The following is a 21,517-nucleotide window of genomic DNA, read 5'->3' on the forward strand; positions in this document are numbered from 1 at the left end:
TATATAACAAAATATTTGAAATTTATTATAAAAAAAAGAACACAATATTCCTAACCTAAAAGTACATGTTATTATCCGCAAGATGCTTCGTCAGATTACAGAAATAAAGTTATCAGCAACATGCTTCGTCAAAAAGTACAATACTTACTTTTAGCTGCAAGCGTCGTCATAACATAAATGTTAAATTGTGTCGCATATATCGGTATGATTGTAAATAAACAAATAAAAAGCACTTTGTCAACGTATAATGTCGAAAGTCCAACTATGCGATCTAGAATGTTCTTTTAACTAGATTAAAGTGGTTACTGGAGTCAATAAAGTGAAATCAATCGTGTTGGCACGAGTATGGCGGCTTCAAATTACGAATGCCAAGATTTCTCTAAAGTATTAATTATTTGAAGTAAAATAAACGACATGTGTCGTTCGATTTAGTTAAAACTCAATATTTTTATTCATACAATTGCTTGATGTCCATAACAACAGCGTTAGAGTTTGTAATTCGAAGAGTATTCACAATTAGTTTACTGCTAGTAGGACGTGTTGTGAGTCCGCACGGGTAGGTACGACCGTGCCTATTTCTACCGTGAAGCAGTAATTCGTTTAGGCTTAAAGGCCGAGGCAGCCGTTGTAACTATACTGAGACCTTAGAACTTATATCTCAAGGTGGGTGGCGCATTTACGTTGTAGATGTAGATTGGCTGGTAGGCAGCGGTTTGGCTCTGCCCCTGGCATTGCTAACGTCCATGGGCGACGGTTATCACTCACCATTAGGTGGGCCGTATGCTCGTCTGCCTACAAGGGCAATAAAAAAAACTATGTCTATGGGCTCCAGTAACCACTTAACACCAGGTGGGCTGTGAGTTCGTTCACACATCCTAGCAACAAATAATAATTTTTGGCGTTAAATTATCATATATATTTCCTGTTACGGTCTGCTGTATAGCCCAAAAAATATCACCCTATATAGTTTTTAATTACATTGCAGATTGGGATCGCAACGCGGCATAGAAGACGTAAAGTCGGTGTCCTTCTTCCGCGGCGTCGACTGGTCGCACGTCAGGGAGCGGCCGGCGGCTATATCCGTGGAAGTACGCTCCATAGACGACACGTCCAACTTCGACGATTTCCCGGACGTGAAGCTCGAGATACGTAAGTTGTACACTGTTAGTTGTTAGTGGGCGGCGGCTTGGCTCTGCTGGCATTGCTGGAGTCCATGGGCGACGGTAGCCACTCACCATCAGGTGGACCGTAAGCTCGATGGCCTATAGGAGCATAAAAAAAATAGTCAACTTTGATTAGACTGTGACCTATCTAGTGCAGTGTAACTCAAGCCGTTTTTATATAGTCGCTAATGTATTATAAACTTTAAATTGAAAAATATTCGTCGTGGCCTAAAAGAAAAGACGTGCGGTGAATTCGTATGTAGCGATGCACCGGTGTTCGAATCTCGTAGGCGGCTACCAATTTTTCTAATGAAATACGTACTTCACAAACGTTCACAATTGACACACACGTTAAAGGAATATCGTCCTGTAATAAAAATGATACCTGTAAGATTATAGTTTGCGTAATTACTGGTGGTAGGACCTCTTGTGAGTCCACGCGGGTAGGTTAATTGTTTTTTTTTATATATAAAATTTTTGTACCGACAGATTACTTTGATGCTGCACTTTTTGTAATTAATAAGCGTTTGTTGTTTAAGAAATGAATTGTTTCAAAATTATTTTTTCTTTTTTCTATTTATGCTGATGGTCTAGGGAACCATATCAGCGTTACCGGGCTAGTAGGTGAGCTCACGGGGCTCAAACCTGACCTACTTCTTATGTCCAGTACTTATTTGCTATTGACCAGTAATGTTTAATCTGTACCTTTTAATGTTTTTGTTTCAGCTGCCGCACCAACCAGCCAAGAAGGCGAAGTAGCGTACAAGGATTGGGTGTTCATTAACTACACGTTCAAACGTTTCGAAGGCCTCACCCAGCGCGGGACGCCCACAAAGAAATGAGGCCGCGAACCGTTCAAGCCACTCTCGCCCTAGTGTAAATTGATATAAGGATCAGTATTGTCCGATCTTAATTATTATTTTCGACGTTATGTCAACGTTTAAAACTCATCCTCTTGTCATTTCGTAGATTTAGGATGATGTATGTATCGTAGGTTTTGTTTGAAAAGAAATGAGGAATTTTAGATTTTATTTTTCGTTTTCTGTCTTCCTTTTCTTTTTTTAAAGCTGTGATTTTTTTTTTGTGCGATTTTAAGTCACGTATGTTTGTGTAAAACTAAATTATTATGTATGAATTCACCTGAATCTATACAAAAAAACCGCGGTTTGTCATAAGTGCGAATTTAATTGAGGTAAAAGAAGTTTAAACGATCATATCCAAGCCGTATACACAGTAACATGTAAAATGAATAATATACTTAATAAAATGAATATAACAAAATATTCTTATATTGATTTACACTAAATAATAATTACGTTATCATAACTCTGCCCTTAAAGAGAATTAAGAATTTGATTTTTAAGCAAAAACTTATCCGGGAGAATACCTAAAGCCCGTTAAGCATATACTCAATAATATACAATAGTTTTTATTGTACCAAACATCAATTTTTGTAATCACTTCAGGTTTAGTAGATTGAATCGTGACGTCACAACTACGAATGCACTGCTAACTCTGTTGCAAAAACCAAATAAGTTTGGACTCTGATTTTTTTTTTAATGTACCCCGTAGATCGGAATCCAATTTGTTACACCATTTGTGATCGTCAAGCGCTCACCTTAGAGTGAGATAGAATGAGTGATGAATTATAAAGAGTGAGATAGATAGAAAGTTTCATTTCGGATTTCGACAGCATGACTAGAAAGGCTTGAAGTACAAACATTCACTAACAGAGTTGGTTTTTTATAAACATATTTCGTAACAATAGGATAATATATCTAGAGAGAACACCGTTATGAATTATTATTATTGTTATTGCAATCGTTTATGAGTTTGAATGCGTCACTGTATAACATAAATTAAAATATAAATAATATTTAACAGAATAATATTGAAGTGATTACACGAATGGTGGGAAGATTCATTTATGTTCCTAAACGAGGAATTATCGAGCGTTATTCGCTTGTAAAAAGTTTTTTGCGTGTGTAAAGTATATTTATAAATATTATACATACCCGCACTGGCGATAGTATTAAAGAGCTTTTGTAATACTTTGAAAATAATTTAGAACAATACACCACAGCAGTATTCAAATCGTTTAGAATTACGCTCAAGCATTTTACCAGCGCCGGTGCGTTCGTTTTGTTTTTTTTTTATTTTTTATTTATGTTTTCGTAAATGTCGCTTGTCTGTCGTTTCCAATTTCGCTTGCATACTGTTTGATTAGTGTGATCGTTGGTCCCGCCTATTGTTTTTGTCGCAGACATCAATGCAGCGTGTGAAATAATGAGATATAATAATGAAGTTCTTCATTATTTATTCATGTCCCACGAAAAGCATAATGAGTGGTACTTGTACAAGAAATAGGGTGAACTGTATAGTAATTTGGAATCTAATGTTAAAATCTAGAAAAAATTATAAGCACTGTAAATTAGATACATAAGGCGTTTTATTCACTGTTCATAGTGACAAAACAAGTTATCGTTAAAAATAATCATAAAAAAATTCAAAAACAAGGGCAAATTTTTTATATTAAAATCGATGTTGAGTTGTAGAATACTAAACAAGTATACATAGATTGTGCTAATAATACTTTAGTTTACCCTACTTCACATACATAATATATAAATTATAGAATGTAACGTTGCTATTGTAATTTCTTGTAGTATGATTAAATTGTAAAGATTTTTAATTCAATTCGATTCATATAACAAGAAATTCAGCATGTTTTCTGCTACGACCAACTTTCAATTTCACTCAAAGCATTGTTAGTCTTGCGAATATTAAAAGAAAGAACCGAGATGCTTGCCAAAAAAGTTCCTTGTAAGTGTTGCCAGTACAGTAGACGGGTCCTAACGATGTTGCCACATTACAAAATAATACATAATAAAAGCTGTGAATTCAAGGGGCTGTGAACGTATGGCATTATAAATTGAAGCGATAAAAAAATTATCAGTTAAACTTAGACCAGGAAGCATGAGATTGGTATAGACAATGTGAAACTTCGGACTGTTTTGTTCAATACAATCGTCATTTTTCAATTTTAATGAATTTGTTTATTATAGCCTGCACGCATATAGCACTACGTCTTATAATGAACAAAAAAGCATGCTTCGATAAATGCTCGTTCTCTATGCTCTGTATGTATCTAGTGTGTGCAATATTTACATTACATTAATATGCACTGATAAATTTAATAAAAGTTAATACTTTACTAATTTAAACTATGTATTTAAATATATATTTTTCATTACTATGCATGACTTTTCCACTATCGAGTGTTTTAGAGTATATATATATAAATTGGATCAGAGAATTTAATAAAATAATACATATTATAACTAGATTCGAATAGATATTTAGTTGTGATAGTGAAAAAGTTCACAAATGAAATGAAACAATAAATTTTGTCGATTAATTAATTTAATAATAAGCAACACTTATAGTTTGATCGTCACCAGGTTAGGTGTAAAATTCGAGGTGAATATTTTAATGGATTTTGAAAGTATATTCGGTAAAAGGGAGTTTGTTAACAAACTCTTAGTATTTTGTTCGTAGATAAATGAATCTCTTGTTTTTGGTCATGATGGTTTACGTTATTAAATATCATAAAATTATAGCTCTTGTTGGCTTATGCTGCACTAACTTTCTGGTTCTGATATGTTGCATAAACAATTTTCTGAAATCGTGTTCGAAACATTCAGTGTTTTCCCTCGCTTCGAGAAGTTGGTAAAATAGTCTATAGCTGTGTAACACGGAGCATGGAACTAATTTCAAACCGACTTCCATAGATCACGGCCAAAAGCCATTCCGATGTAACTACACAATGCTAGACTAGATGACGCCACTTCATTTATATCAGAGCAATATAGTAGTGATTGCTTCAAATACAAGATCAAAGGAACAGTTATTAATAAGAAGAAGGCACTGACAGAATGGGATATAAAAATACAGAATGCAGGTGGTCGAATTTACTTGTGCTTACGTTGGAGATTGGTTGGCGGCTCTGAGGGAATGAAACAGATTCGCGCGGCAGTTATAAATGACAAGAATGATTATGTTTTAAGATAACAGTGAATTGATTTATAAACATGGTATAGACCGCTCGTTCAGAAATACTTATCCTAAACGCACGATGGCAATACAATTAACAATAAAATATTATAATAATTATAAAATACACTGATTGAAGCTGAATTATAAAAACGAAATTCGCATTGTGGCAAAGGTTTGATAAACAAAAAAAATTAAATAATTTTTGTCGGTTTTTCTTGCCCTAACAAACTTACTCGGAAAAAGTACGGTCAACAGTTAAAAGGATGCCGCAAAAATAACATTGTCAAAGTGAACCTAAACTACTTGCTTGATGAATAGTTGTTTCAATCATTCGTTATCATTCGATGAGTCACATAGTTGAAGTGGTCAATATCTTAACAAATATATTGTCTTTAATCTTAATAACACCGTACATGTAATTGAAATGGTTTTATCTAGCATAGACGAGGAGCTTTTTATAACTGTATTAAATTCCCAAAAAAAAGTATAGACTTTAAGTAAATTAGCCCAAAACTTGGCGGGCAAATATTTAAGACTTTTCTTATTAGGCTTTAGGTATTGTACAAATTACTAGATTTTATGAGCCTAACAATACAGTTACCCGTTTCAGAGATTGACATTTCTTCTATATTACACGTAGTATTTAGGTTAGGAGATCGAACACAAGAAAAATACTTCACATAGATACATTAAAATTTTAGATGTCACAAAACATATATTTGTGTGTCTTCTGAATTGAAAAAAATACGCAAAAATAAAAATAAAATGCTAAATTTGTGAACACCATTGTGGAATAATAGCAATGTTGCCTAACAAGGTGTTTAATTCTAGAAGAGGTTACAAATAATAATATCATTTAATTATAATAACAATAAACAATATAAAATAATTCATGTAGTATTTATTATGTGAAGTATTTTGACGAGTGGCTGTGACTCATTTATAAAAACTGATTTTTGATTCGAAATTGTTGTGCCTAAATTCTCCCGAATCGTCAGCCGCGTTTTAAAGTGTTCAGATAATATATTTCTATTTCTATTTTCATCAGATAAATAACAAAACGAGTACAATTCGTTCTCTCTCAATTATTAACGTTCCGTCCTTTGATTGCATTAAATAAAATACATATTATCGTACTTTATTTAACAGATTGATACATAATATAATTTATTTACACGTATAAATTTATTACTATACACACTATTTAATACTTTTCTCTACACTTCCTATAATCTAAGGCTTTTCTATAGCGATTTTCGCACGTGATGATTTGAAGTTATTCGATGGTGCCGTCAATTTCCTAATTGGAACATATAGATGGCGCTGCAAGATAAAATAGTTAATAGACTATAATTCATTTTGTCGCGGTACGGTTTTGGCATTAAAAATATATACAGCTTGGATATGAATCACGCGACCTCTATCCCGTGCTACGGGTCCGTATGGTTATGATAAATCAGGCTGTACATTTACTAATGCAAACGTAACACGACTAAGCTTTCTAAATTCCGTACTCTACGAATTGAGGATGTTTTAAAATTCAATAAGCATTTAATATTTAGCCTTCGAAGACAGACGAGCATGCAGGTCACTTTATGTCTGGTAGTATTCGTTGCTCGTGGATATTAGCAATGCCAAAGGCGCAAGCAAGCCGCAGCCTACTGAGAGGATAGTGCTTAACAAAAGAAAAATGTTGAAAACGCTCAACTGATAAATGCGTGATTTAAAATAGTAGAAGCTGTGTGTAGATATAGTGGAATGAAAATGACGGAATTAGAAATCTAAACAGATAATTCCCAGTGGAACATACGGTATAAAAAACAGACGGCACTAAAGTTTCTGCAGTCGCAGAGATATCAAACGATACCGTGAGATCAAGATTAGCGACATTCGAACCGTCATTTTTTGTATGAAATCAAATATGAACAGGAAAAGCTCAGAACCAAGAACACAAGCCGCTAGGCCGCCCTCGTGCTTTGTAAAACATCTGTCAGACTGCGTGACGAATTGTGCGCACTATTGAGGATGTCCAAAAATGTTTAACTTGGCTGGTTCTTGCCTTTTCAGTGACGCCGATACTCTGTGCTTAGTGCGAGTCTTTTAAACTTACTCGATAGCGTAAACGTTAACTCAAATTTGAATGGAGTATTAGTATGGGAACGTTTGCCCACGTTTTCCGCTAGGGGCGCTTATTTATTTATTTATTTATCGTATGGCATTCGTTTACACTGCATGGTTATAATTTAAATTTACAGTTTGTGAAATAATCGATAGCTTCTTCTGTTAAATTTTTGAGAGGCGCTGCTCCAACTACATACAAATTTGAGTTAACTGTTACGCTATCGAAAACGTTAAAAAACTCGCACTAAACACACTGAACACCGTTCGAAAGATCAACCTAAAACGCTAAAACCCTCTGAAAGCTACAGGGATGCTCGTTGGAATTGCCGCGCCACACATAGACCCCTCGCAGCTTAGACGCTGTTACGTAGCGAGCAATGTTAACCACATTCACCGCGTTAACTAATCGCATACACTTAGGAACAAGACAGGAACATGCTTTTGTGGCGCATTCGTTATCTATGTATATTAAGACATACTAGTTCAAGCTGCTGGCCCGGACTACGACAATTCCTTGCTACAGAATGACGGTTTCGTAGTGTCCAAATCATGATGTTTCACTCTGATGTTAGAATAATGCAAAAATAAATGCGTTAAATTATGTTTGCATCATACGTTTGATTCTGCTTAGATTACTTGTATGTGCGTGTGATTTTCTGCTTAAGCCGCCCGACTTTTTTCGTTACGGCTCCGTCTGACGAAATTCTAGGTCGAAAACGCATTTCAATCGGGCCCAAGGTATTCATACAAAAAAGTTTATTTTGAATAGGGCCTGAGATTAAAACGAAATGAAAACAAAAAAAAAACGCTACGTATTAAGATGATAGTTAAATAATAAATAATAGTAAACATGGATAAGTATTTCTGATAATTTGATTGCATACGTCAGATAGATTTGTGTTTTAGTATTAATCAAATGAGTGAAAAATAAAGGTTTCATTTTAAATTTTGGAATTGGAAAAACATACTTATGTTTTATTTTCATTTACATGATAATATTGAGCGATACATATTAAAATAAAAATTCAAAGACCACTTATAATAAGCTAACTTTAAAATAAGCAAAAAAATGTTTTTTTTTCTTTTCTTACACTGCTTAGCTCGATCTTAGTAAGTTTAAATCACAGAATGACAGTTTAGTGGTGCCGAAATTACGCTCCTTCTGTAAGTGCCAAATGATTTCGCTTATGAATAAAATGTCGTCATCGCCTTTGCTACAGACTATGTCAGTGTCATTGTGATGTTTAGTACGAAATGCTTACTCGTCCAGCGATTACCAGGAGGAGTTACATTTATAACTTTAATCATTTTTAAGCTGTTTTTGTATTTCAATCATTCGGTATGACTTAGTCTACTTACAACAAAAATTGATCAAACATGGTAAATTTGTAAGCGGAAGAGTCGCAAAACTGATTTTGAAAAAAACGGGAAAATGTAAAAACTAGTGCAAAATATTATAAATGTGTTCAGAAATTAACTTAGAAATTAAGACGCCTCATGACTAGAGGCTTGCTTACAAATTCTTATTACAAAACAATTTGGCATTGCTTGAAACATTATAATTTAAAAATAATTTCGCTTCATATATTATTATCGTTCTTAAGTATCGAATATTGAATTCAAATTCAAATTCAAAATCCTTTATTTCAACTTGGATGTCATCAAAAACACACTTGTTGAATGTCAAAATGTAAAAGAAAATGTTAACTCTACCATTGAGTTTTGTTTTTAATAGTTAAGAAAAAAATTAAGTAAAACAACATCTATAATATTACAATATAATAAGTAATATACTACATAAGGCCATGCAGCATTCGCAGTTCGGATTCACACCAGCCACACGGAACACAGTATAATAACAGTATTCTAACTGCCGTCGTAAATTAAATAGTATTGCATGATGTACAAGCACTCTCTTTTCTGTACTTCTGTTTTTCTTTTTACTGTTTCTTTTTATGTTAGATAGTTTACGTACGTACGTACGGTTTGTATGGTAATTATTATGTTGATTTTTTTAAATAAATTATTTTGTGACTTTAATAGTTTTAGGGTGGAACAAGATCAGATGTAAGACATCGTGTAATATTATTATACAGTTTACGTGTTTGATGATTATATTTATGTTCGACAGTTTGAATTTACATATTGTTTTGAGGCGGGTGTCGTGAGTATGAATTACTTTTTCTTTTAGAGTTAAGCGTGTTAAACAGATGTTAATCCAACTTAATGTGCAGACGAGTCATTTGTGAATTAGTTATCCGATCCTTAAACAAATATTCTCTCTCTCTTCCCAGCTATTTATCCCACATGGTGGTGGGGTCAGCTTTCCTGACTTTACTCCTCCACTTCGCTCTGTCTTCGACATCCTCGTCAGCAACATTGCATTCTCTCTTGTCCTTCAGCACTACGTCCCTCCACCTTGTCCTGGGTCTACCTCTAGGTCTCCGACCGGGGAGGTCGAGCAGTAGCGCCAAATTTCCAACGTAGTCAGGTGGCTTCCTTTTCACGTGACCATACCATCTCATTAAACAAATATTGTAGGCGCTAAATATTTTTAAGGAATCGAAACGCAAAAGGATTTGGTATTTTTTTAGAAGTTCGAAATACGCTTTTCTTATCCATATCACAGCGTACTTCATTTAAAATTCAAACTGTCGAACGCAAGTCAAAAATACCCAGAACGACTGTAACATAATATTATTATGCCCTAGTACTTTAATTGTCATTTTTAGTGATTTAGATTTAAACATTACGTCTTTTTTTTATACATTTTATATTAATCAAACATATCTATCGGGTCGAGCGTTATAATTAAATGATTATTAAAAATGATCAGATCCCGCTAGTTTCACTGGAAATAAATAGAATTCATGCTGTATTTTGATTTGAATTTTCTTATGTCATTCTAAAATTTTAAATCTGTTAAAATCTGTACTTATTTGTGTACTGAAATTTAAGCACACTGCATATAAACCACTATTTTTGATATTATAAAATAAATATGTCACTTTTATCTGTGAGAGCGAGTGTGTAGAGCGAGTTTTGGAATATGGTGTTGGAACTCCATACATACAAATTGAGTCAACTTTTCCGCGATCCAGAAGTTCAAAACTCACACTAGGCACACTGGTTTCGATACTGACTTCGCGATGTGAGGATTTCATTAAATTCATGTTAGTCGCGCCACACTCGCCGCATTTAGTCAAGGGTTCCTAGAAGCTTAACTTGGCTTCAGCAATTGGTCAATAACTTACACACATACACACATACATAACCTGTTGTTTTGCATTACATTTGAAAGCAGTTAAAGTTTCATTTAGTCATTTAATTAGTGATAAATTGCATGCTCTTTTCATGAAATCAATATCTGTGTTTTAAATAATAACAAGGCAGAAATTTGTTGAATTGAAATTATTATGAGCAAGAATTTGAAATCAAAATACCGTTTAATTCTTATGCCACAGGAGTATAATTACTACCATAAGATGGTATTAAAATTTCTGACTTGTTACTCTTTGGAACTTAGAGATGTTTGAAATGAATTTTCGATTTTAATACGTAATGAAGATTTTTTAATTCTTTCAGCATGTATTTATATGTATATTTCATAATATATACAGTTATGTTGATTCATAACGTATTATTTAGTAGGAATTGCGTTCGTCGTCCAAGTTTAAGTTTTATTCGTCTTATATTAGCTATTCTTTAGCCTGTTTGCTTTGTTGTTGTTAAAAAAGATTAAACCTAATAATATTATGAATTGTTTAAGGAAACTTATATTAGTTTCTTTTTGAAGAATATTTTGTGTTAATACTTTTTTTTTAATGTTCTACGATGTGATTTTAAGAATGTGGCAATACGAGAGTTAGCTAAATAAAGCGATGTGAAATTTGCTTCCTTGTGTTTCATTACTGTTACTAAATATTGAGTAATTAAAAAGAAGTCAGGTTTTTGTTTTTTTGGACTGTAATTAGTGTAAATTTAACAATCTAAGCAATGTAAGCATAAATAGATAGGAAATGTAGGCATTCTCTTCACACGTCATTTCGGATCCTCCCGATCCACTAACGGTGCTTTTGGGTACTTCAGGCACCGGTCACCGTTCTTGTCGAACCCGTCGCTTGCGACGAAGGGCTCGACGAGTAAATTAACTCTCAGACACAGCCTACTGAGTTTCTCGCCGGATCTTCTCAGTGGGTCGCGTTTCCGATCCAGTGGTAGATTCTGCGAAGCACGGCTCTTGCTAGGGTTCGTGTTAGCAACGTCGTCAGGTTTGAGCCCCGTGAGCTCACCTACTAGTTACGATTACGCTGGAATAGCCTCTCAAGGCTACCAGCTTAGGTAGGAAAAAAAAGCATTCTCAACGATAATTTTGAAGGAGAACGCGATTTTAGTAATTATAGCTATTTTGCGTTGTATGTGCGAATTAACTAAAATAGATGACTTGTTTTAGGACTTCGAAGGGCGCGTGATCCTAACGAGTTATACGTCCAGCATATACACGAATCGAGTGATACCATTTCTTTTAAGTATATCATCTTTTCGCATTAAAAGTGTACAATTTCCAAAAATATTCGAAATTGAGTTAATATGCGGAATAATTTGGTATCACCAGTATTTCTCTCATAAATACTGTTAAAAGAGCGTAGTTTAGTTTTTTTTTTTTTAATTTACCTATATTTAGTCTGCCATTAACAAAATTAGTACATAATTTTATCTTACTTTAAAAGACAGATAATGTAACTGGTAAAAACTAAAAAAATAATATTACAAAGATGATTAATATTAAAAATATCATATGTTAAAGCTTTAAAACACTCTCCTGTAAAATTTAGTAAGTTTTGAGATTATACAGTCTTAATGCGAGAAGACGATATGTACACCCAAACAAGTGTTCAGGAACGCCTACGAACGTAAAACCTACCTCTAGCCTGCACGCTTGAACAACAAACCCGCCGACTGTTCCAAATTAAAGGATTACTATTAAAAATAGCTAATACATTAATGCTAATAATTATCGACTAATCATTGGTAATATATATTATTAATAATAATATTAGTAGTAGCTTTTAAGGCCTGGAATGGAATCCACGCGTTACTAGTGGTGACTAATGTGTTTTTGAGGTAGTGGCTCTCGTGGTGTTGCTGTATCATTTCATACCCGAGCCGTTAGTTCGTCCGCCAACGTAGAGGAATGAAAGTTTCGGCTAAAGTAATAAATCTTCCATATCTTTATGTGAGATAAAAAGGATAATTTAAATAAAACACTAATATTCTACGCATATATTTATTACATTAAAACACGCGTAATACAATTAGTAAACCAATTAACTTCAGAATCGTCGAGACAAATGTTTCTTAATCGATTGAGAAAAGGCGTAAAGACAAACAGATTTATTTCTTAAAAATTAATAAGTATTGTTTCGCCCGATGTGTTGATTTGCTTTGTGCCGATGTGTGTTAAAGCTTCTACAAATTATGAACGGTGATTAAGAATTCGAATAAGTTGTTCGAAACACCAAAAAACTAACAAAAAACGAATAAATTTAGATATTAATGTTCTTAGCAATTCAGGAAGGCCGGTCATAAAATAGGAACTGCTGTAATTCGCAAATAAAGTTTGTTGATCTGTTGAAGACTTCTAGCAACAAATACCTGAGTTCCAAACAGAAATACCTTTCCATTGTTTTTGAAATATTCGACGAGATATGTACGATTAAATATAATAATTAATAAAAATGAGTAAATTAGGATCGTCCATCATTAAAATTCGTGTGCTTGCTAACAATTCAACACAAAGTGCGCTCTAAGATTTAGGGTCGGCTTATGGAAATTTCCAGATTTTAAGATATCTTTTTTCCTAATTTTAACCTTTGTGAGAGTCGATAGTGGTCATATTTTCATGCTATTTTTTGTTGTGAACATATGCGCCGCAAATAAACATACCTGATTACATAAAATGTCAATTTGAAGTCTCAATTGGTTTGAAATAACAACTGCTCCACTTATGAAATGCGTTTGATTTCAAGAGGCTTGACGGCTACTAGTCTGGAGACGTTTTATATATTATTATATCTATGATGATCGCTATAAACATGGTTACAATTGATATACGGTTTTTATTAATTCAGACCGAACATTTACATGTGCTGTGCGTTGGATGGTTCGAATTTTTAATTTTTTTTAACTGTAATTTCGTTGTTTAAGTAATGTTGTGCCAGTTTTTTTTAAATAAATATTTTCTCGAGAAATATAGGAAATCTGAATATTACGAATTTTTTCTACACACCCAAGCGCTGTTATAATTAAGTAACTATTTGAAGACCTAGCATCATCTCATTATGATCTCATCAATACCGTTGAGAATCATCAATGATCATCACAATTCAGCATATTTCTATTAATTTAGAATCCGTGTCATTATTTTTATATTTAAGATTCTTAATGTGGCATAATTTTATCATAATAAGTGGCTAGTGCCATCGGTATGATGGAATTGCTTTAGTCGTAGCTTCAAACTAACTGAATAGCAAGATTCCAGACTGATTTATTAAGATTCACATAAGCTATTAATCTACTAAATTATAACCCAATTGAATATAAAATGGATAGATTGACCAGTAAATTGAATTATTCATGTTGTGTCAAAAGTAATTTATTTTGTTACTATTATTGAAATTTGACTCTATGAACATCTTTTAACAGACAATTGCGAGGTCTTCTTAAAAGGGCATTCCGGTAAGTGCCAGAACCATAAAAATCTAAATACTGAAACCATTACATAGAGAGATCATTGCACAACAGTTGTTAATCCAAACTACAGTAAACAAGTCTCATTCCGAGTAATAGGCATGCGCCATATGTATTGCCAATGAATAACTCTAATAGTACATATATATGTAAGTAAGATGGTTATCTATGGCCAATTTTATATGGAGCTAAATATTATAATTGTATTTCTATCGATTACATTCAAATCGAGCTTGGATATGCCAATTCTATAGGTAAGTTTGTAACATAAATACAACATTTAGTTAAAATCTATCAGAATTCACACGACAAGATTGAAAAATATTACACATTACACATGGTTACATAAAAACGTAATCTTTCATAATAAACTAGTAAAATATTTGTAATAATGAAAATAACAATAAAAATATCATAATAAAATTTTGAAACACAAAGTAATATAATTACAATTGAGTAACCTATAAATTCGAACGAAATTAAAAGTACCTAAATTTAAATTATACATTTTAAATCGAAAAATAAGAACAATTCGGATTTTGAACAAGTGAGAATCGTAACTTGTGTACCTAATGATTTTTAATAGACTAAATCTAAAAACGCAATACTAATTAACTATAAAGTTTCTTCTAATTTTATAGGTATATATTGTGTAAAACTAAGCAAATATAGTAAATGCGTGTTACGCTAAACACTATTAAATGCAGACAAGACTATCAAAATACACATTACGCTATTTGTCTCGCCCAACCGCAGTTACAAACTACACGAGCAAGATATCCTGTTTTGTTCAGTGGTTTGTCGAAGTAATGTCACAATTTCTCGAGTGGCGCGAACCTGAACTGTGAGATACTTATTCTAAATTAGGATATCCTCATCTAATAACACTTGAAATTATATTTTTGTTAAATCAATTATTTTTATACCGTCAGTACTACATGATCTAGTAACTAAAAAAATAAAAAGCTTATAAATGCTTCTCTTAAGAAAAGCTAAGAAATAACTAAGTGTCAGAGTTAATCTATACGTAAACAATTACTGAACTAAAAAAATGCAACCAATGTTGCATTAATAATATAATTTCAACATTATATTTTCAAACATTAAAAAGAACAATACAATATTGAACTAACAGAAAATAACATATCAAGTTCAAAAAGATCAAATTACTTTTATATCATAGCTTCAAAATTTTAAGATTATGAATGAATAAACTTAAAAAACTTAAGGAAAACTATAGCGACTACTTGTAAAAAATATTTGTAAAATAAATGAGACAAATCAAAGATGTCTTAGAAGAAAGTGTAAACTTTTATTGTTACGCTTCCTATAATGTATTTAAAGTGATTATTTTAGGTAAACTTTACACATTTCGATAAATATCGATAGCAAATATCGATGTATTATTTTATAATACAATTTTAAAATCTCACTTTTCTTAAGAGCTCTCGTGATAGGTTCTTTTTGTGTGAGATACATTACTTCAAGAGACATATTACGAAGATAATTTTATAACTTTTAGAGTATTTTATCACAGCTAAAGATAGAAAATTTCGATTAAAATCCAAAGTCCGAATTAGCATTCACTCGCCTATTAGTATACACGCATGACATTGTAAAGAAAAGTAAGTCTTCATTAAGGACTCGCATAGTTTACTAAAGCTAAAGTTTACAGAATAGATTTTTATTGCACTAACTCTAATCACAATTGATTTATCACACAACGTTGCATGCGCATTCAAGATGGCGGTGCTCTCCAAGACAATTAAATCGACTCCTACTAAAACTATTATATAAATGCATAAGACAAACAATATTACTCGATTCCTAAAATATTACAAGAAGTCAAAGTTTCAAATTGTAGATTGTATGTAAGTTAAGAACTTTCATAACTTATCGGTTAACATATTTAATATTATTTTATTTTAGCAGTATCTTTCTAAAATGTGGAATATTTTATTGATAATTACATAAAAGTCAAGCAACATATCTTCTGTCTAACATGAATACAGATATATTATACAATGCTAAAATTAATTCTAGTTCATTATCATTTTATTGAATATTAAAAATTTCAACGTACCTACTCCTTCAAATCAACTATTAAGGTTTTCTATCAGAGGATACAAACCAATATTTTGTTTTTGTAATTTAATCTGTTATTACTGATGGGCGATGACAATGTATTAGTAGTAATGTTATTATTATTGATTTTATTGATTATTGATTGGCTTGATTAAGCTTATAGTCCGGGCAAATGGAACAGGATTGGATTAATATTACAGCTCCTACAGGAATTTACTACTTACTAAGTATTCGTAGGTGCAATAAATTTTGCTCATTCATAAAATTAATTGTTTTTTTAACGCTTACTTTAAGCTATTTAAAATCTTAGTCTAGATATCATTTTATACGAAGGAATAATCTATTTATTTATTTATTCTACATGTTTTTTACTATAATTTTTAAAACAACTGAGCTCCATTGTGTCGAATCGTGGATAAATGGCTTTAAATAAAAACACGGCTTGTACTTGTCCTTATGAATACTATCACTTACCTTATGTAACATCATTAATATATTGATTTAAACAAAAACTCATTTTTTTATTACACTAGTAGATATATTTATGTATAAATAAAAATAGAAAGTTTGCAAACGCCACTACATTCGTAAAAACATATTACGCGTACGTTAATGGTAAGCACTTTGTATGGAACAGTAACGTGACGATGGTCGATCGCATCCTTTCTCTCACTTTGACCAACAAGCTAGGCCTGGGAGCCGTAGAGGATTTCATATATCTGGGCTTCATCGTAGCTAGTAACGGATCCGGTGAGAACGATATCAGAAAGAGGATTGCTATGGGAAAGAATCTTATCTCAGTGGTCCAAATGGACCGTGTATACCGAGAAGACCGAGAAGCAGCACATCACCTCCCTCGTCTTTTCCATTTTACGATGCAGAGACTTGGATCCTCAAGAAAGCAGACCGCCAACGAATCGACGCGTTTTAGACGTGGTGGAGGAAAATGCTTGGCATTCATTGGATAGAGCACCGAACTAACAAAACCATTCTTACCGAGCTCAAGATAAAGATGCGGCTTCAACGCTTTGGAAACATATTCAGAAAGAAAGGTAATAATTTAGAAAAGCTGTCGGTATTAGGCAAGGTACGCAGAATTAGGCCCAGAGGCAGAACTCCAAGGCGCTGTTCAGACCAGATACGCTCTACGCCTCAGCGCCTCAGTCCGCGATGTCATACACGCAGCCCAGGATAGGCAGGGCTGGCGCAGGGTAGTCTAGGAAAAAGCTGTTAAGAGAGGTCACGACCCTCAGCATTGAGGATTATCCACGCAAGGAGTAGGGAATCGTTGAGTAATATTAAGTATTTTTGGAAATCGGTCATAGAATTCGTTGAATCTTACAGTAAGTCTAAAATATTAGATAGATTTGAATGACTTTTATGTGTGTCTTTAAAGCATTGCTTAATTCAAGGTTCAATTACCACTTTAATATACGAGATATAATTTTTAATCATAGATTTCAAATTTATTCGAGTTAGGGAATATCTACGTAAATTTTGATCCAAGTTTTAATTTCATAGTAATATATCTGAAGTCTACATATTTATCTATCTAAAAATTAAAATTCAAAGATATTGGTGTAATCTAATTCTAAGCTAAGTGATTTGATGCCATATTATGTGTATGTATTGTGTAAAGTATACTATTTTACATATACTAGTTATATTACAGTAAAATGAACTATCGTAAGATTGCTTCCTATATATTATACTATTCCATAAAGAGGTTGCTATAAATTAATGAGAACCTAGGATAAATGCTGGATTTCGTCGTGATTCAAATTCAAATGAGCGACTACTACTATCCGATCAATCTACTAATTAACGTCAGTGCGGTTAAAGAACTGCTATCTAAATTAGAAGTGATACATTAAAATTGACACGGACACAGAATAAAAAATTTGAAACTTCATCTTCTTTTCAATGGCAAAGAGATGCTAGGATATTTCGGTGCTTAGAAAGCCGGTCCTGGACCCAGATCCAAAGGTTGATCCGGAGCTGGGCGTGCTGCCATTGCCGGATCTCCAGCAGGGTCCATGGCTGGGATTGGCCCAGCGCCAGCCCCCATAGCAGGGCTACCGTTTGCAGACATACCTGGAGCCGCTGCAGCTGCTGCCATAGCTTGACCTCCGACAGCAACTATACCAGGACCACCGAGAGCAGCCATCCCCACTCCACCAAGAGGGATCATAGATGGCCTCCCAATAGATGCAATACTTGGCAGGCCCCCTCCAAAATTAACAATACCTGGACCACCTAGAGCCGCCATCTCTGGCCTAGGACAAGCCAGTATGCCGGGATTATCAGCCACTGCCATTCTTTGGCCACCAGCATGTGCCATAATCTGGCCTCCAAGAGCTGCGATACGTTGACTACCGATAGCAGCTCGAGCTTGTCCATCTATAGCTGCGTGTCTTTGGTGGTTAGCTGTGTGAGCAATTACATAAGCCGTCCGTCCGTGGGATGGACCAGGTAGTGGTTCGTAAGATGGGCCAGCCACCGGCTCATATGATGGTCCAGCTACTGGTTCGTATGATGGACCAGCTATTGGTTCTTCATAGGAAGGTCCAGCAATGGGTTCCGGAGCAAGTCCAAGCGCAGCTTCAGCTACGGCATCAGCTGCTTGTACAGCAGCTTGTTCAGGAGCTTGATCCACTGCTTGTTCAGGTACTGCATCAGCGTTTTCTGCCTGCTGCTCTGCATTTCCGTTGCTTGCAGATACAGTAACTTTAGGAATGTCAAAGATTTCAGCGAACAATTCTGGGACCACAAGCCTGGACCAATTTGTGCGGCACCATTCAAGCAAATTGTTGTGACGGAAACCGAGATTCCGGGCTTCGTGTGTAGCATTAATAAGGGCTTCGAGACGAGCCGGAGCCCCACTTCCAGCATTGCTGTTCACCTGTGAGCATTAAAATTTCTGTACTGTAATATTATTCCTGTTTTCGTAGTCTTTAATACCACTTTCCTAAAGTTAGTAAGCTAAAACTTTTGTTCGGTGTTCACTTACCAAAGACTGCATAGCGTCGACCACAGCTTGATGTAAATCTGTAACTGCTTGCACGTCGGTAAGTCCAGCTCGGGTCGGGGACAGCAACAGGCTGGTTGTAAATATAGCCAATTCCTCTTCGGTTAACCGTAGCTTTGCGAGGTCCCAAAGATAAGTTAAAACTCCACTCGCGAACGGTGCCTGATTAGATATCGAAACAAATATTCAAAAATAAAAAACCTATATTTCTGATGTAGTTGTATTTTTAAAGAAAGTTAGTCATTTTTTTATAAAAAATATTTTAATTTCTATATAAAGATGGATGCATTTCTGCTAGCGCAATAATACTTTTTCAAATCCCTTCTTGAAGAATTCATGTGTACGGGACTGGTGGTAGGATCTCTTCTGAGGCCACGCGGGTGGGTACGATGGTACCCACCCCCGTGGTGATGACAGGGTGATGACCCTGCCTATTTCTGCCGTGAAGCAGTAATGCGTTTCGATTTGAAGGGTGAGGCAGCCGTTGTAACTATACTGAGACCTTAGAACTCTTATCTCAAGGTGGGTGGCGGCATTTACATTGTAGATGTCTATGGGCTCCGGTAACCACTTAACACCAGGTGGGCCGTGAGCTCGTTCACCCATCTAAGTAATAAAAAATAAAAAAGCCAACAAACTCTCCAGAGGTATTTTGTACCTACTCTCGGGTATTGAATTTCCTCGCGCTGGCAATCGTTCAGTTCGTGTGGGACCCACTTATTAAAATTTTTTAACTTGCCAAATTGATGCAAGTGGACCAATATTATTTTGATTTTGTTGTAGAAGTAGTTTTAAAACTTACATCATAAATAACAGACAGCTGATTTTGCGAGATAGCAGTTCCATCGTCGAAGCAGAGCCATTCGGGGTTGGAAAGTCTAGCGATCCTTGAGAGCCACACCTCGAAAAACCCAAGCTGTTGACAAAAACAGGTTCACAGTTATTGTCGTTTTAATATATAATAAACCCGGAAAAAAAGATTATTTCATTCGCAAAATAATTTGGAGCATGATACATATATAACTTATTCGCTATTGCCAAATACGGGAATGAAACATTTCCAAGTCTTTCATTAATATATCATTTGTAAAGACATTTGTAAACTGTATGAAAGCGTTTCATTATTATGTATAATATTTTGCGACAAATCGAAAAATGTCTGTTAAATCGTATTAAAGCTGTGTTTGCAAAATATTTAGAAATTTGATATTTGATTTTGAAGCTTCGCTTTAAATCAATTGTAACTGCTGTTTTATGCGATTAGATTTCTGGCTAGACTACAAAACATTAATTTATTTATTTATTTAAGGATTACCGACAGGGTTTACAGTAAGACATAAAATAACATTGACATGTTTAGAGCAATTGATAACTGCAACTCTAATTATAGGCAATCACAGCATGCATTACATTAACATATTAATAGAGATTTAACATACTATAAATAAAAATAAAAAATTAAAAACAGAAAGACAATAAGGACAGTAATACCCGAGTACTCAGACCAAGGCCGAGGCTGAGGTTCAATAACAACTTTTTATAATTTTGTTCTTAAATATTGGAAGGGAATCGCCAAATATGTCAAGGTTTTCAACTTTTCTAACTAGATTATTATATTGATGTTAACCTAATTTCGTTATATCATTAAATATCAAGTTTGATATCTGTTCAAAATTAAAGAAAAATCTACCGCTCTGATGTGCAGGAGAGCCGTAATGTCTAAAAACTTTTAAAAAAAATTCGCTATTTCGCCGTGCACTTTAGCATACACAGTACGATATTTTTATAATGAATCAAAATAAAATGTAGTTTCATAATCGAAAAAGCAAAACATTCAATAGCGCTCGCAATTATAAAAGAAAGTATTTTTACATAAAAAAAACAACTTTACAATAGAAATGAATTGATGAGCTTATCAAGTCTGGGCAAAATATTCGCTTACTTTGATGAGTATGAGTTGATCGTCTTGTTGAAGATTCTGGAAGCCGGGGATGTGCTTAGCAAACTCGACCACTTGTTGAACAGACGGTGTCATCCGTAATGCCACGTTGTGCCATAGAACGGAGCGCATCTCGGTGACTCTATTCGTTGGATTCGTTGGTGCATTGTTTGCAACTGGTCCGGCTAAGCATCAATAAAATACTATCATTGATTACAAGTTCAAGTACAATAAGTACAGAGCACAACATATACGAATGAAATGAGGGGGAAATCATTCGAAACAAGGAAGCATTTATATCAGTAATAGCATTCAATGATAATTTTATGAAAGTATAATTGAATTGTTCTCGGTTATATACTTCAGAAATGATAT

General features: G+C 34.0%; 2 protein-coding genes across 3 annotated transcripts in view; one reads left to right on the forward strand and one right to left on the reverse strand.

Annotated features, from left to right (window-relative positions):
* The window catches only part of LOC101744218 (serine/threonine-protein kinase tricornered), a 36,205-nt gene extending 24,971 nt beyond the window's left edge, over positions 1-11,234 (forward strand). For both annotated transcript variants that reach the window (XM_004924886.5, XM_021347156.3), the window contains exons 10-11: positions 986-1,149; positions 1,890-11,234. In XM_004924886.5, coding sequence (XP_004924943.1) covers positions 986-1,149; positions 1,890-2,005 — 280 coding nt within the window. In that variant the 3' untranslated portion in view covers positions 2,006-11,234. The remainder of the gene's footprint in view (positions 1-985; positions 1,150-1,889) is intronic.
* A 1,379-nt stretch (positions 11,235-12,613) lies between these two features.
* LOC101746038 (ecdysone-inducible protein E75) overlaps positions 12,614-21,517 on the reverse strand; it is a 78,163-nt gene continuing 69,259 nt past the window's right edge. The window contains exons 5-8 of the mRNA XM_062670853.1: positions 21,146-21,327; positions 20,006-20,119; positions 19,186-19,365; positions 12,614-19,077 (exon numbers count right to left, since the gene is read on the reverse strand). Of these exons, the coding sequence (XP_062526837.1) occupies positions 18,130-19,077; positions 19,186-19,365; positions 20,006-20,119; positions 21,146-21,327 (1,424 nt within the window). The 3' untranslated portion in view covers positions 12,614-18,129. The remainder of the gene's footprint in view (positions 19,078-19,185; positions 19,366-20,005; positions 20,120-21,145; positions 21,328-21,517) is intronic.

This window comes from Bombyx mori, chromosome 1 (genome assembly GCF_030269925.1).
Source record: "Bombyx mori chromosome 1, ASM3026992v2".
In the NCBI taxonomy this organism is placed as follows: domain Eukaryota; kingdom Metazoa; phylum Arthropoda; class Insecta; order Lepidoptera; family Bombycidae; genus Bombyx; species Bombyx mori.